The sequence below is a fragment of the Phyllostomus discolor genome, chromosome 3 (assembly GCF_004126475.2).
Source record: "Phyllostomus discolor isolate MPI-MPIP mPhyDis1 chromosome 3, mPhyDis1.pri.v3, whole genome shotgun sequence".
NCBI lineage: Eukaryota > Metazoa > Chordata > Mammalia > Chiroptera > Phyllostomidae > Phyllostomus > Phyllostomus discolor.
In genome coordinates, this window is record NC_040905.2 from 210264135 (window position 1) to 210280406 (window position 16272).

Here is a 16272-nt window from a genome sequence, read left to right on the forward strand (position 1 = left end):
CCACCTTTCTCGCACCGCCCACATGGCCACGCCTCCCACCGGTAGCGCAGACCTTTCCCGATTGGGTGATCAGGGCGAGGGGGCGGGGCGCGGCCGCCGGGGCCCCACGACCCTGCGCGGCGCGGCGCCGCGCCGCGGAGGGTGCGTTTGACTGACAAGCAGCGGTGGCTCGGTAGCGACGGCAGGTGAGTTTCAGGCTGCTGCCGGCTGCTTCAGGGGGCCGGGCCTCTCGGGCAGGGGCGACCCCGGCCCTGCTCCCGGCCATCGGAGTGCCTGGCCCTGCCAAGTGCGCTAAACGTCGCGGCCAGGTGAGCGGAGCCCCGGAACCCCCCGGCCACCGTCACCCCACCCCTCCTCCGGCCGGCGCCCAGGGGGTCCTCGAGTGTCCCGCCGCCCCACTTCGAGCCCCCGGGGACTCGTGGCTTCTGCGGGACAGGAGCCGCCATCTCTTTTATTCTCCAGGGCCTGATTCCGCGCTGAAAGCATGCGTGTCGCGTCTCGGGGCGCTGACATTTATTTCCCCCGGGTCTGGGCCCTGACGTTTATTTTTTCCTTTAAGGACAAAAGATGACCACTTCTTAGTGGTGCTGAATTAAAGTCCTAACACCGACGGTCCGGCTAAAAATGACACCCAGACACTTCTCCCCGAGGAGAGAGGAGAGGCACGTCCCATGTTTTGAACCCCTAGGGCCCCTCCTCCGGTGTTTGCCCGCTGCCTTTCTGGGGCCTTGCATGCGTCCTTTACCACGAGGACCATCGCTCTGCCCTTCGCCCCTTCCATCCCGAGGATGCTGTGAGGATTAAGTTTATTTGAAGTATGGGCATGGGCAGAGGCTTAGGAAATAACTAAATGCATGAATAGTGGCCTCGAAGGCTTTTAGGAACCCCTTAAATAGTAGTTTTCCCTCTCTCATTATAGGCCGGTCCTTTCCTTTGAAAGCACTGCCTCTTACTAAGCACTCACTAGGTGGCAGGTCCTGGGATGAGCATGATCTCACTGAACTCGCCCAACTAGCCAATGAAGTAGATTCAATTATTCTTCATTTTGCAAACGAGAGTACCTGGGTTCAGGGAGGCAAGGCGTGCTTCAGGTGACACAGCTGGAAGGCGGAGCAGGGACCAGCAGCAGGCCTACCTCTGCTGCGCCTTCTGCACCGCGCCTGGCACAGGGACCATTCCGTAGATGCTGGCCGCGGCCGCCCTTATTGCAGTGCATTGGCGGTGGGGAGGTGCTGATGGAAGCCGGTTTTGGTTCCCTTTTCTTGAGACCATTCTGAAGCTGGGCAGCATTTCTGGAATGCCTTACTTCTTTCTAGAACATCCTCCTCTAAGATTGTTGTTCTTTCCCCCCCAGGCTGAGACAAATGGCCTTCTCAGGTAGACTTGGGACGTCTCAGAACAGCCTTTTGGCCTTGGGCAAAAGCTGTTTAGTAGCTGTGTGACTTCCGGCCAGTTCCTCTGCCTCTCTGAGCCTGTCATGCCTCCTTTGGTGGTGGGGGTGGACATGCATTTAGCTTCCAACGTTGCCGACCCCCAGGGCGGTTCCGAGGATTCAGTGAGGTCTCTGAGTGTCAGCCCAGTACACAGGGCTGTTTGGGTGGGGGGCGCAGTGGGTGAGGCCAGTGGGGGTCACTGGAGGCGTGTGGGAAGCAGAGCTTGCCGAGGCAGAAGGAGGCTGAGGGTTCCGCGTTGAGGGTCAGAAGGGCGGTGGACTCTCAGTGCATGCAGACTAGGTTAGAGGAAGGAGTGTGCTGGGGATTTAGGGGAAATGGAATTGCTTGGAAGTCAACTGGAGAAAAGAAGGCAGGAGGGAGGGAAAGGGCCCCAGAGGGGTGCGGGTGTGGGGACCGGATCAGGGGGTGCCCTTGTGTTGGTGGGGGCTTGGCAGCACCACCTTTGCTGTCCCCAGGAACTCGGCTCCCTCCTGGCTGCAAGGAGGATGGAGCCAGAACCTCCAGGAAAATGATGAGTAATGGGCACCTGCGGCCTGGTCGCAGCAGCTGGTGCCAGGCCCGGCCGCGCTGCCTGACGGCTGTGTCCCTGGGGAGGTACTTTCTCCTCGCGCAGTGCGGGCCCCAGGGAGGACGGAGTGAGTGCCTGCCCTTATCTAGGATGGAGCGTCTTGGAAGCCTCGCCCGGGCCCTGAGAGGGTGGGCGCTTTGCCAGACCTGCCAGCCTGCCTCCTTTCCCCTGCTTTCTCATCCCCAAGAGAAGAAGCAGGCAGCCCTAGTGGGTCGGGAGGGAGAGGTGCTCTGGGGCCGCTGCGGCGGACCGAGAGGCGCCCTGCCTCTGGCCGGCGTGCGGGCAGGTACCTCCCCGACTCCAGCCGCTCAGTCCAGTGGACCAGCTGCTGCTCGCAAGGGGGCCCGTTCCCAGGACCCAGCTCTCTCAGCAGAGCAGGCTTCTTCCCCTCCCGTCGTTATGAAGTGCCTCCCGTGTGCACTCCGTTCGTTTGCACAGGGGGCAGGTGGGAAGGGCTGCGAGGGCAGACTCGCCTGGCTCCCTTCCAGCTCTGTCACTTCCTCGCCACGTGACCTTGGGCGAGGGGCTTCCCAGCTGAGCGTGTCCTCTGTCAGGTGAGGACCAGCGGTGCTCTCACCTGAGACAGTGTGGGCGGGCCTCGCACCTGGCTCGGGGTGGGCGCTGGGTCCCGGAGCCCCCGCTGTTGACCGAGGGTTTCCTTTTTCCCAAAGACTGCTCCCTGCTCCCACCTTCAATGAGAGGAAAGGAACCTTTAAAAAGTTTCTATTTCGAAAAAAAACCCAGACTCACAGAAAAGTTACTAGAATAATCAAATGAAATCCCATTCACATCCTTCACCCAGTGCAGCAATTGTTAACATTTTAGCCCTGGTTACTCTCCGTATACTTACTACTATCATCATCATTATTGCGGATCCATGTGAGAGTAAGTGCCCCATGGAAGAGCAGTCTGCCCCTAAGTGTTTCAGGGGAAGTCGTCTGAAAGCAAAGACGGTATGACACACAACCAGAAAGCAGTCTCCGTCTTCAGAGACTTCGGTGCTGCTGTAATGCCTCAGCCGCCGGCTGGGCCTGCCGTAAAGAACCGTGGCTGGGCGACTTAAACGCCAGAAATCAATTTCCTCACAGTCCTGGAGCCTGGAAGCTCAAGACCAAGGTGTCAACCAACTTTGTTTTTTTTCTGAGGCCTCTCTCCCTTGGCTTGTTGTGAGCCACCTTCTCCCTGTGTCCTCACGTGATCTCTCCTCCGGGCGCATCCTCGGTGCCTCCTGTCGGTCCAGATGTCCTCCTCCGATAAGGGCGCCAGGGAGGCTGGCTGAAGGTCCCCCCTCAGACCTCGTTTGTGCTCACTCACGGGTTTGAAGGCCCTGTCTCCGATAAGATTGCATTCTGGGGTCCTGGGGTTGGGGCTTCAATGTGGAAACTGGAGGGGCACATTCCGTCTATAACCAACTTCTCAGCGGTCCCACCGATGCCCTTTCCCCCATTAACCCGGGACCCAGTTCTGTCGTGTCTGTTTAGTGCCCTGTGTCCGCGCGGAGAAAGGGCACCGGGTTGCCGGAAGCAGCGGTGCTGGTGGCCCAGGGGCAGGAAAGCTGTTTAGGGGTTTGCCCCATTCCCCGAGGTTCCGTTTCCTGGCTCTGCTTTGATGTCCAAAGCCCCAGGAGGTGAGCTTGGTTCTTAGAAAGCAGCACCGAGAATCGGAACTCCCATCATACATGAGGCACCTGCTGTGTGTCACGCTTGGTCCACACTGTGCATTTCTCGGCGGGGCCGGCGGGCCCGGCTGCCCTGGGCAATGGAAGCCCGAACGAAAAGCTGGTGGGAGGTGCCCTTGGACAGTGGCTTGACATTCCGAGCACCCTGAGTTTGCTGATCTATAAACCGTGGCCAGTGAGACAGAGCGTAGTGCTGAATGGTTTTTGCGCATTCTTGGCAGGCAGGCAAATACAAACTCTGCGCCATCCACTCTGAGGGTCCACGTGACCAGAAGTCATTGTGCCCAGTCCTTCCTGTGCATCGTCTCCCCACCCTCCCAGTCGCCCAGTGCGCTGGCTCTGCCCCCCCGCCCCGGGCACGGTAACTGAGCACTGAGTGATTCAGCTAGAGACACGCAGCTCGCAAGCGACAAGAGCGAGGAGCCCAACGCAGGGCTCACTCTCTCTCTCTGATTGCTTTTTGTAATCAGTCAACTCCAGGGTTAGTGTGTGCGGAACCACTGGCATGCGGTAACTCGAGAAAAGGCGGCTGCCGTTAGGAATTGTAATGTCCCTACTGGCTGCATGCGTGTAGCCTGGCATTGAAATATGGAACTCTGAGCCCCATGGGGGCGAGACCCATGCCCGGCTCGTTCCCACCACCCAAGTCTCAGCCCCCCCGTGCTGGTTGGGCACCAGATAAAGCAGCGCGGAAACCTGTAGACAGCTGAGGTGGGCGAGGTGCGGTCCTTGCACCTCTCCTGTTTCAGGTCCCGCGTGTGGGATATGAAACACCCACAGTCTTGGGCGCCGCCTCTCCACTCTTCTCCTCCATAGAAGCTGATGTTTTAAATAATTCTATTTCTGTATTTATTTACTTAGAGAGGAGGGAAGGGAGGGAGGAAGAGAGGGAGAGAAACATCACTGGGTTGGCTCTCGCACGCCCCAGCGGGGGATCGAGTCTGCAGTCCAGGCACGTGCCCTGGCTCCAACCAACCGAGCCACACCAGTCAGAGCAGTACGCACATAAGTTTACGTAACCTTTCTGGAGGACCATTTGTCAGTGTATACCTGGAGCCTTCAAAATACCATTTTGACTCAGTAATTTTTCTTTTGGTCAAAGATGTAGTCAAAGATTTAAATTCCCAAATATGAGGGGGGCCTGAAAAAACCTGAAATTATCTTCTGGAGGGTGGGCCCCTGTTGTAACAGGCTCCCCTCACTAGGTGGTACACTCATCTGTATCAGTGTGCCATCTGGTGTTGTTGTGAGAGGCTGCATTCAGCTTCAGTGAATTTTTTTGAAGAATTTTCAACCCATTTGTCCATTTCATCATGGGTGATTTATGGGTGCACCCACCCACATTGTACAGAGTGTTCAGTGGTTTTTGACCCAAAATGTCATGACCCCCGTGCCCTACCCTCCCTATTCACCTTATCTCGCACGGAGCAACTTTTTTTGTTGTTGTATTCCCGGATGAAAAAAGTCCTCAGAGGGCCCTGGCTGGTATGCTCAGTGGATTGAGTCTGGTCTGCAAACCAAAGTGTCACAGGTTCGATTCCCAGTCAGGGCACACGCCTGGGTTTCGGGCCAGGTCCCCAGCTTGGGGCGCTCGAGAGGCAACCAATCAATGTCACTCTCACACGTTAATGTCTCTCTCCTTCTCTTTCTCCCTCCCTTCCCCCCTCTCTAAAATAAGTACAAAAAATCTTCAAATGGAAAAAAAAAAGAGCAGATCGCCCCTGAAGGAGGCACGTAGTGAAAGTGGCACTTTCAGGCCTGCGCCCAGGCCCCTCCACCGCCGGGGCTGCCGGGGCCTCCCAGGTGCTGCCGGCCCTTCTCCGAAACCGACCCCACGCGTCCCGTTCGCTCGCACCCTGTGGGCCTGGGGAGCTCCCGGGGAGAACCTCTGTCCCCGCAGGGAGTTCTCGGGGGCCTGGGGAAAAGCACAGGCAGCCCCAGGAGGAGGCCCAGAGAAGCCACACACCTGCTCTTCTTCCATCTGGGACTTCGTGAGTGACCCAAAGGAATGTATCAGCTTGTAGGCAGTATTCCAACAGCAACACAAATGCACTGCAGAAAATGCAGACAAGCAAAAGAGGAGGGGCTAAAAATCACTTGGTCCCCCCTCCCAGAGATAACACCCTTTCTGCGGGCACCAAACAAAAGGCAAAATCATTCACCAAAATGCACCTGGACTCTAATAGTGTTTTAGAGCATTTTGCCCTGCAGACCCCCTCCTTAAGTAAGAAGTTACCGAGCCCCAGGGGCCGCTCTGTGTAGATTGGATGCAACTGTGGGCCGAACAGACCCCGCCCTCAGGACGCTTACATTCTCTAGTGGAGACAGGCATTCAACAACCGAAGAGTGGGTAATTGTCCCGCGGCTCCAGGGCGTGCTCATCCGGGCCAGGACGGATGGGAGGGGGGCCTCCCTTGAAAGCGAGGGTAGTGGGGAGGGTGGCATTGCATTCAGTGAGGGGACAGTGCAGCTGGGACCTGGAGGGTGAGAGAGGGCAGAGGGCAGCGTGCAATGTGGCAGGGCACCGAACGGGACCAGCGTCTTCCCTGGCCAGTGAATGCTTCCCTTCATAGTCTCTCTCCCTGCCCAGCATTTTCACAGCTTTTTAAGGGTGTCATCCTACACGTATCCATCTGCACCTCCATTTTTTAACATCCTCACCTGAGAATACGTCATTGATTTGAGAGAGAGAGAGAGAGATACATTGATTGGTTGCTTCCCAGATACTCCCCGACTGGGGATTGAACCTGCCACCTTTTGGTGTGTGGGACGATACTCCAACCCACTGAGTCACCCGGCCAAGGCTATCCTTCTACAACTTAAAAAAACAACAACACCTAAGCATTTAAAAATTGTGGTTAAATACATATAACAAAACCATCACCCTCATTTTCAACGCGCTGCTCAGCGTCGATAGGAGGGAATCACACAGCGTTTGCGCCTGTGCGCCTGGCTTCTGTGCTGAGCACGATGTTTTCAAGGGCCCCTGGGGTGGCAGCAGGTGTCGGAGTCTCCTCTTTAAGGCTGCACAGTATTCCGTCGTGTGCACGGACCAGGTTCTGTGTGTCCGTTGGTCTTTCGATGGACACGGGGGGTGGCTCCCACCGTCGGCTGCTGAGAACAGTGCCCCAGGGACGAGGGCACACAGGTGTCTGCTCAGGTCACCGCTTTCTGGGATGTACCTGGAGGGTGCTCGCTGCACCCCCTGGTGACGCTGTGCTGACCTTCCGGGGAGCGTGCACCCTGCAGTGGGGGCCGTCCCTGCGTCCCGTCAGCAGTGCACGAGCGTCCAGTGCCCCCATGTCTTCTCTAGGGCTCGTTTGCCCCGTCGTTGCTGTGTTTGGAGCAGCCACGCCCCTGGGCATGAGGTGCTGCCGCTTGTTTGCATTATTCAGCAAACAAGCTGAATAGTGCCGAGGTTCTCGGAGTCTCACCTGTATTGATGAGATAGGTCTCAGTTACGTGTTTAAAGTGCGGGGCTTTTTTTCTTCAGGGTTTTAAATCAGGGTTTTTTAGGTGTGATTTATATCCAATAAACGGTACCCTTTCGAAGAGTGTTGTCGACTGGTACCTGTCTTCCTCCCCATCCCAGCCCTAGACAACCCTTGAGCTGGTCTGGCGCTGTTGACAAGTTGGGATTTAAAGTGCTTTTAGTCCATTTTACTTACATCACCTACAATAAAATGCATGCGCTTTAAAGCTGTATTTCCTAAGGTTTGACCTGGTTAAATCCCATCCCAGTTGAGATCTAGAACATTCCAACACCACAGAAATTTTCCTCCTGCCTCTTTGCACTGTGGCCTCACCCTCTGCCCCAGGCAGCCACCGTCCTGTCTGCGGTCCATCGTTGGGCCACAGTCATTATGTCTGCGTGACTGCAGACAGAAATAATCCTGGGTGATAGAAATTGGACCGCATAAAAATATAATGAAGCTAAAAATTCCTATTGCCTAGTGAGGCCGTGGCCATTTATAATGTGATTTCAGGGTACAAGGCATCCCCCACGTGCTCATGGGAAGGCTGGTGCCAGTTAAACCTGGCGTATGTCACTTGTGTAAAAGGGTAGCACGGATGGTGGAGTGCAGCCCGCGACACTTGATAACGGCAGTAAGTGACTGACCAGTTTAGATGTTGACTGCACTGTGCCTTGTCTCGGTAGAGTTTACTTTTTCTACTTACAAAAAACTCACCGTGCTGGATTGAGCTCGGGCTGCGAACCAAAGCATCGCAGGTTCGATTCCCAGTCAGGGCACGTGCCTGGGTTGCAGGCCACGGCCCCCAGCAACCGCACATTGATGTTTCTCTCTCTCTCTCTCTCTCTCTCTCTCTCTCTCCCTCCCTTCCCTCTCTAAAAATAAACAAATAAAATCTTTAAAAAAATGGAAAATGTCTAGAAAAAAAAACTCACCATGCACACCCGTCGTTTCCAGTGGCTCTGCAGCACCGTGGTGTGTGGCTGTCGCTGTTCGCCCAGCGGCCTATCGTTCGTGGAGGCCGCGTGCGGGGGCCCTGGTCAGAGACAGCGCTGCAGCAGGGAGCTCTGTGCCCTGTCTCTGCCCCCTCGATTACTTAGACGCAGCTGGAGCCCAGCGAACCCTCTGCACTTCTCCTTGCTGTTTGCCTTATTCACACTGGTGGTGACGGGGGTGGGGGTGGGGGGAGGGGGAGAGGGTTGGGAAGGGTAAATGGTGATGGAAAAATTACAATAAAAAAAAAAAAACTGGGACTTCCGGCCAAGATGGAGGCATAAGTAGACACACCATGCCTCCTCGCACAACCAAGATAGGGACAACAACCATTTACAAACAGAATATCACCCAGAACTGACAGGAAATTGATCTGAATGCAAGTCGGACACCCAAGAAGTTGAAATAGACACGTTCATCCAGACCGGTAGGAGGGGTGGAGTCGGGCAGCGGGACGCGGGTCGAGGAGGCCTGGAGAGCGGAGAGCGTTGGGACCGGGCGTGTAAGGCACCCGGGGTGCGCAAGGCCGCAGCGGGTGGACCCTGAGCCAGCAAGACCGCAGCGGGCAGACCCCAGCCGAGGGGTGGCCACCGGAAGACCCAGCGAGGCGGCGACTGTGAAGCAAGGCAGTGCGCGCAACCCAGGGTCCCGGCGCCGGGAAGCAGAGCCTCGGGGCCCTGACTGAAAACACCTGTGGGGGGTGAGGCGCAGGGAGCGACTCCCGGCCTCTCAGGAGAGGTCCTTGGAGGGCCCCACGGCGTGCACAGGCCCACCCACACGGGACTCGGCACCAGAGGGGCCCAGTTTGCTCGGGGGAAGCAGCGGAAGGGACTGAGGTCCCACGGAGAGCGGAGCCAGCGCCATTGTTCCCTCTCAGACCCCGCCCCCACACACAACGTCACAACCCAGCGACTGGGGTGCCCGCCCTGGGGAACACCTAAGGCCCCGCCCCTCATGCGTAACAGGCGCGACCAGACCAAAGGGCGGGGCAGGGGGGAGATGGCTCAAACAGAAGTGAAATCCTCACAACCAATACTTTTCAGCGACCGAGAAATAGCCAACCTATCAGATGCACAGTTCAAAGCAGTGGTGATCAGGATGCTCACAGAATTGGTTGATTTTGGTCACAAATTAGATGAATAAATGAAGGCTACAATAAGTGAAATGAAGAAAAATGCACAGGGAACCAATAGTGGTGGAATGAAAACTGGGTCTCACATCAATGGAGTGGACCAGAAGGAAGAAAAAAAACATACAACCAGAAAACAATGAAGAAATAAGAATTCGAAAAAATGAGGAGAGGTTTAGGAACCTCCAGGACATCTTTAAAAGATCCAACATCCGAATTATAGGGGTACCAGAAGGAGAAGAGGAAGAGCAACCAGTGGAAAAGTTATTTGAACAAATAATAAAGGAGAACTTCCCCAATCTGGCAAAGGAAATAGACTTCCAGGAAGTCCAGGAAGCTCAGAGAGTCCCAAAGAAGTTGGACCCAAGGAGGAACACACCAAGGCACATCATAATTACCTTAGCCAAGGTAAAAACGAAGGAGAGAATCCTAGAAGCAGCAAGAGATAAGGGGACAGTCACCTACAAAGGAGTTCCCATCAGACTGTCAGCTGATTTCTCAAAAGAGACCTTACAGGCAAGAAGGGGCTGGAAAGAAGTATTCCAAGTCATGAAAGACAAGGACCTACATCCCAGATTACTCTATCCAGCAAAGCTTTCATATAGAATGGAAGGGCAGATAAAGTGCTTCTCAGATAAGGTCAAGTGAAAGCAGTTCATCATCACCAAGCCCTTATTTTATGAAATGTTAAAGGGACTTATCTAAGAAAAAGAAGATAAAAAACATGTATAGTAAAATGACAGCAAACTCACAATTATTAACAACCACACCTAAAACAAACAAACAAAAAAAGAAACTAAGCAAACAACTAGAACAGGAACAGAACCACAGAAATGGAGATCAATCACATGGAGGGTTAGCAACAGGGGAGTGGGAGGGGGAGAGAGGGGGAAAAGGTACAGAGAATAAGTAGCACAGAATGTAGGTAGAAAATAGACAGGGGGAGGGCAAGAATAGTATGGGAAATGTAGAAGCTAAAGAACTCATGACACATGGACATGAACTAAAGGGTGGGAATATGGGTGGGAGAGGGTGCAAAAGGTGGGAAAAAGCCTAAAATCTGGCTTCAGGTGGGGGTTTGGAATTTAGAACCTTGAGCCCTGTCATTGTCATGTGACCACTTAAAATGTCATCTTCTGATTGTGTGTTCCCCTTTTAAGTGCCCACATCTGGGAGATGGTGGCCCACCCAGGAAGGGGGTCGTGGTGACGAGTAGATGACCCTGGTCATGCCTGTAGCCTGGGGTTGCTCAGGAGTCGGGGGTCAGGGGTTCTGAGAGGTCGTTGGGAGGCTCGGACGATGAGCTGAAGGTCCCAGCGGCACGTGTAGAAGGGACTGAGGCTTCTGTCCTGAGGGTGGCAGGGCGGTGGCAGCAGCCACCGGCAGCGATGGCTGGAGAGGCCCGGTGGCCCTGTCCTGCAGAGCCTGCGTGTGTCCCCTCTGGGAAGTCACAGAGGTGATGCCCGCAGCGGCTCGGGAAGGGTCCCCGGGCACCACTGGTCGGTGCTGAGTGACTTGGAAACAGCGGCAGTACCTCTGATACACCGGTTTCCCCGCAGGGTCCCTGCCTGACGCCTCTGGCTCCAGCCCCCCGCAGCCGCCACCGTCGGCCGTCCACAGAGAATGTGGATGTTGACCGCTTCCTGGGACAGTCGCTGTACACAGAGGTAGGCCCCCCCACAGTGTCCCCGACTTGTCTGAGCCGCCGGGGGGTGGGGTTCTCTTCACCCCAAGCCAGAGAACCGGCTGGTGGTGTGGCTGAGCCAGGCCACGGGGCCAAGGTCGTGCGCGTGACTACCAGCCCCCACCTGCCCTGAGCAGTGGCCGCAGAGTCTCACCCAGGACTCCTGTGTTTTCCCGCAGGTGAGACCCGGCCAGGATGGGGGACTCCAGGGACCTCTGCCCTCACCTTGACTCCATAGGGGAGGTGACCAAAGACGACCTGCTGCTCAAATCCAAGGTACGAGACCGGACACGTGAAGGAGGGCCGAGACCCACACTCAGGGCCTCTGCGTTGGGGGACACACGTCTCTGGAGCGGCAGCAGCCTGGCTCCCCGACGGCCTCTGCGGGCCCTCCTGGGGAGGGGGCGGAGCTGGCGTCTGCGCGGGAGGCCGTGGGGCTGGGCCCTGGCAGCCTCAGAGGTCACTTTTCCCGGCGCTGGGGAGGCACCGGCGCCCCGTCCGGTAGCGGCTGGAGCGGGTGCGCAGGCTGGGACGGGACTGCAGGGAGTCTCCGAGGGCATTCTCACCGGCACCCCCCCCCCCCCAGCAGGGTTGGGGTGCGGGGGTGGGGCCCAAGGTGACGGGGAGGGCCCCTTGCACTCGGGAGGACGTGTTATCGTCTTTCTCTGCCCAGTGAAAATCTCCTGGCGACGTGACACTTGGTTCAGAAATGAAAGATGATGAGAACAGAAGCGCCCAGAAGTCCCCTTCCTGCCCCGCCCCCCCACCTCATCCTCCCCAGCCCACCCCGCTCTGGTAACCACTCACATGAGTTTTCACTCATCTCCGTTTTCATCTCTCCAGTTTCTTTATGCCAACACATGCAAATACACTCCCTTTTCCTTCCCCCTTTACTTCTGGAGAGGCGGCCTGCCGGAGGCCCCTGCGTGGCTTGATTCACGGACAGTGGGCCTCCAAGGCCTTGTCACGCCGGCCCGCGGGGCCGCTCGCCCGTTGTTTGCCGTGAAGCGGCATCCCATGTCACGGGTGGACTCCGCAGCCGGTCCTCCGTGAACGGACACCTGGCCTCCTGGCCACCGCCCGCCGAAACGAACGGCGCCACAGGGAACGGCCTCGTAGACATGCCCCGTCTCGGGGCAGGAGCCCGCGGAGGGCACGGCCCAAGTGGGGCGCCTTCCCAGAGGTGGGGTCCTGGGGTCGGATTCCTGGCCGTGTGGTCGGCTCTCGGTCCCAGGCACGGATGCTGGTGCTTCGGTCCCCCTGCCCCCGCCGGTCCCCAGGGGGCCTTTGGCCTGAGCTGAGTCAGTCCCGGCCAGTGCGAGGGAGCGGCTTTGGTGCACCTGGGGCTTCCTTTGACGCTTCCTTTGACACGGTCCCACTGCTCGTGTGGCCTGAGGGAGGGCCGAGCAAGGCTCCGGTGCGTCCGCACCGTCCGATGCTGGGCTCTCCCGAGTCTGCACGGAGGAACGAGGGAGAAGAAACGACAGGAACTTAAGTTCCCCCTGTGGCAGCCGGGCTAGGGGTCTGAGAGCAGGGAGGCGGAGGCAGATGAGGTGGGAGGAGGGAGGCAGGACCTGGGGAGACACGTGCCGGCACGGCCGGCCTTTTGGAAGTGTCGGTGTCACTGTGGCGGAAAGACCGAGAGCGCTGGGAGACGGCTGGGCTGGCATTTCAGAGAGCACGTCCACAGCGCCCTCTGACCCTCCGGGAATCCCCAGAAGGAGGCCAGCGTTGTTTAAAAACACCCACGGGGGGCCGGGCGCGGACAGGCAGCTCGCTAGGAGGAAAAGCAAGCTGTCTCGCGTGAGCCGCTGTATTCCAGGGCCCCGTGTTACGGCAGCTGACGCCGTGCCCTCCGTGATTGTCTCGGGACTGATAAGCCACCTCTGCCCTTGTCACGTCCGAGTCCAAGGCGGTGGCTTCAGCTCCCCCGTCGCAGCCACCTCCTGGGAGGAAAGGGGAAGAGGAGGGGTAGCGCACAGCCCCCACGTGGCTCACGCCGCTTTCGCCATCGTCCATCCCCTTCACTGGGACTGAGCTCCCTGGTCGCAGCGGGGCCGGGAAGCCGCCTGCAGCGGCCGGCGAGGTGCCCAGGAGGCGTGCGTTCTCTCTTAAAGCGAGGAGGGGAGACGCCGGCAGACCGGGCGGAGGCTCTGCCACCCGGACCGCCAGTAGCCTGGGTGTTTCTGTGACCAGCAAACACACGGACCCCCTGACGTGTCCAGACCCCGTGCAGTCACCGGGGTGGACGGAACCCACCGCCTGTGTCTCACAGAGCCCGTGGTCGGGCTGGGGGGAGAGGGCGGGGTCAAGGGGAGAGGAGGTCGCAGATGAAGGGGTCCAAGTTCCAAACGATTTCATTGGAAATGTTTTTGCAGGCATCCGATGAAACAAAATTCAAACAATAAAGTGTGGCCCTGGCTGGTGTGGCTCAGTGGATTGAGCGCTGGGCTGCAAACCGGAAGGTCACCAGTTGGGTTCCCAGTCAGGGCATGTGCCTGGGTTGCGGGCCAGGTCCCCAGTGGGAGTGCGAGAGGCAACTGATCAGTGTATCTCTCTCACACTGATGTTTCCCTGTCTTTCTCCCTCCCTTCCCCTCTCTCTACAAATAAATACATAAAATCTTTAAAACAAACAGAAAACAATAAAGTGTGAGACGGGGAACTGAACTCAAGGCGGGAGGGGCCGTAGAGGGCCCCTCCGAGGTGAACAGAGCCTGTCAGCCGACACATCCAGGGACTTGTCACGTGTCAGCGGGGCAGGCGCGTGGCTCCCCCTGCCAGAATGGGCGGGGGCTCCGGGAGGGCCCCCCCCGCAGGTGGTCACCCTCTGCTGTTTCCCTTCACTTCCCGCAGGGGACCTGCCAGTCATGCGGTGTTTCTGGGCCGAACCTGTGGGCCTGTCTGCAGGTAAGGGCTGCTCACCGCCGCTGGGGGCGTGGGGCGAGGTCCAGACCGGGCTGGGGACGTCCCTCCCCTGTGGGCAGTATTGGAACCTTGGCGGGGACACCGGGCATGGACGGCTCGGCGCGGTTCCCGGCACTGGCTATGGCCCTGCCTGGCCTTCCTGCGGGAGGGCAGTGGCCTGGCGCGCCCTGCCCGTCTCACCCAGAGACGGACAGGCCGCTCTTCCTCAGGGGACCATTCCGGAGGCCTTGCAGGGGGTGTACCGGTGTCCCTGTGGGTCGGCAGGGCCTCCCTGTTGGGCAGAGTCCCCTTGGATGGAGCGGTGTGCTGGCTCACCGCACCAGCCCCGTCCTCTGGGCCAGCCCCCACCCACTCTCCTTCCCTTGCCCCAGGTCGCCTGCCCCTACGTTGGCTGCGGAGAGTCCTTTGCGGACCACAGCACCATTCACGCCCAGGTAAGGGTGGTGGCCGGAGCCCGGACGTGCGGGCAGGCGGGCGGGCAGGCGGGCAGCCCAGAGTTCGAAGCCCAGTCCAGCTGCCTCCCTGCTCCATCCGCCCGCCCGGGCCCTCCCCGGTGCAGGTGCGAGCACGCGTCTGCTGGATGGGTGGCAGCCCTCGGCGCTCCTGGCGGCGGGGCGAGCAGATTCCGGCCTTCAGGCCTGAGCGTGGGTGGAGGCAGCCCCCGTGCAGGCTCGGGGCGCCCGTCGGGCCAGGGCGTCCTTGACCTCGTGTTGGGTCCTGCCCTCTAGGCAAAAAAGCACAACCTGACCGTGAACCTGACCACGTTCCGCGTGTGGTGTTACGCCTGCGAGAAGGAAGTGTTCCTGGAGCAGCGGCTGGCGGCCCCCCCGCCCGCCGCCTCGCCCAAACTCTCCGAGCAGGTACGGGGCTGGGGCGGTGCAGTGGGGTCACTCTGTCGGGCGGTAACGCGTGTGGAGGGCGGGGCGGTGTGACCTGCACCCCCGTGGAGCGCAGGTCAGTGGGTCCCGGGCGGCGAGTGCCTGGTCACCGCTCCCAGGTGACTCCGAGGGGCTCGTGTCAGCGGATGCTCACGGGACCCCAGCTCTGTGCCGGGGCCCATGGGAGGCGATGAGGATGCCAGGGTGCCGGGGAACGGGGGCCCCCTCAGGGAGCTCGCAGGCCGGGCCCACTGGGGGGCTCCAGGGAGGCCCGGGGGTGCGCCTGTGTGTGCACCGGGACCCCCCCACCCCCCATTCGGTGGCCCTCGTGTGTCCGGTGCTCAGTCGTGCTTGCGGACATGGTAGCTGTTTGTGGTTGGTTTGTGTGTTTGTTTACAAAAAGGCTGTGAAACAGTGCAGACAACATCCTGTTTGGGGGGTGTGTGTATCAACAGTTAAAAGCTCATGCAGACATGTCTGTAGGCTTCTTTTTGGCACATGGAGACTTCTAATGGTGGTTGTTTAGGAGAGCTGGGTCACACGTTGTGATTCTTTGGTTTCCAGGTTTACTATAAGTGAGACGGATGATTGTTATTGGTTACTGTAGACAGGATGCAAGTCCCCAGGGCGAGGCCACCAGTGCCAGCGCTGTCCGTGCTGTCCTCGCCTGGCGGGGCTCACTTGGCCCTCGGCTCGGCGGGGCTGGGCAGCTGGGCTTCCCTCCCCCCGAGGCCCCTGGACCTCTCCCCGCTCCTCACCCCTCCTTGTCCTCGCTCTGGAACGCAGGACCCCCCGCTGCCCTCCCACCCTCTGAAAGCCGTCCCCATCGCCGTGGCTGATGAAGGGGAGTCGGAGTCGGAGGATGATGACCTGAAGCCTCGAGGTGATGGCCCTGGGGGTGGGGGGGGCTATGGCAGGGGGCGGGGCTCAGCTCTGGGTTGGGGAGCTGCACACACGGGGCACCGGTGGAGTGACGGGTGGCCCATAGAGCGTGGCAGCTGCCCCTGCAGTGCCAGCCAGGCCCTCCTGCCCGGTCTCCAAGGTGCAACCCCGGGAAGGCTGGCCCCTCTGCATGGGGCCCCCTCGCCAGTCCCGTGTGGACTGGGCTGGGGGGGGGAGGAGGCGCAGGTGGCCTGTGGGATAGACTCCAGTGACTGTCGCCGTGCACGGGAACCACACTTCCCTACTCGGTGGCTCTCTGGGGTGGGGCGCCAGCCGCCCGTGTCCTCCTGTGCTTGGGCCTGGTGGCTCAAGAGCCACAGCTTGTCTGCAGGCGTGGGCTGGGAGGGGCCCGGCGGGGCAGGGCAGGGCGCTCACCCCGCCCCCGCCCCCACCTGTGCACACCGGCTCCCCAGGCCTCACGGGCATGAAGAACCTCGGGAACTCCTGCTACATGAACGCAGCGCTGCAGGCCCTGTCCAACTGGTAGGTCGGCACCTCCCTGGGGCGGGAGGCGGGGGGCGGGGGGCCGGACGCCGGCAGGGAGCC

At 59.1% G+C, this 16272-nt stretch overlaps 1 protein-coding gene across 3 annotated transcripts in view; it reads left to right on the forward strand.

Annotated features, from left to right (window-relative positions):
* The first annotated feature begins 78 nt into the window (after nt 1-78).
* The window catches only part of USP20 (ubiquitin specific peptidase 20), a 32511-nt gene continuing 16317 nt past the window's right edge, over nt 79-16272 (forward strand). The window contains exons 1-8 of one of the 3 annotated variants that reach the window (XM_036022355.1): nt 79-185; nt 10855-10962; nt 11159-11255; nt 13835-13888; nt 14278-14340; nt 14635-14766; nt 15571-15667; nt 16140-16209. In XM_036022355.1, the coding sequence (XP_035878248.1) occupies nt 11175-11255; nt 13835-13888; nt 14278-14340; nt 14635-14766; nt 15571-15667; nt 16140-16209 (497 nt within the window). In that variant the 5' untranslated portion in view covers nt 79-185; nt 10855-10962; nt 11159-11174. Of the gene's footprint in view, nt 309-10854; nt 10963-11158; nt 11256-13834; nt 13889-14277; nt 14341-14634; nt 14767-15570; nt 15668-16139; nt 16210-16272 lie in introns of all 3 variants that reach the window. The other 2 variants (XR_004902378.1, XM_028527054.2) reach the window with 2 other exon arrangements.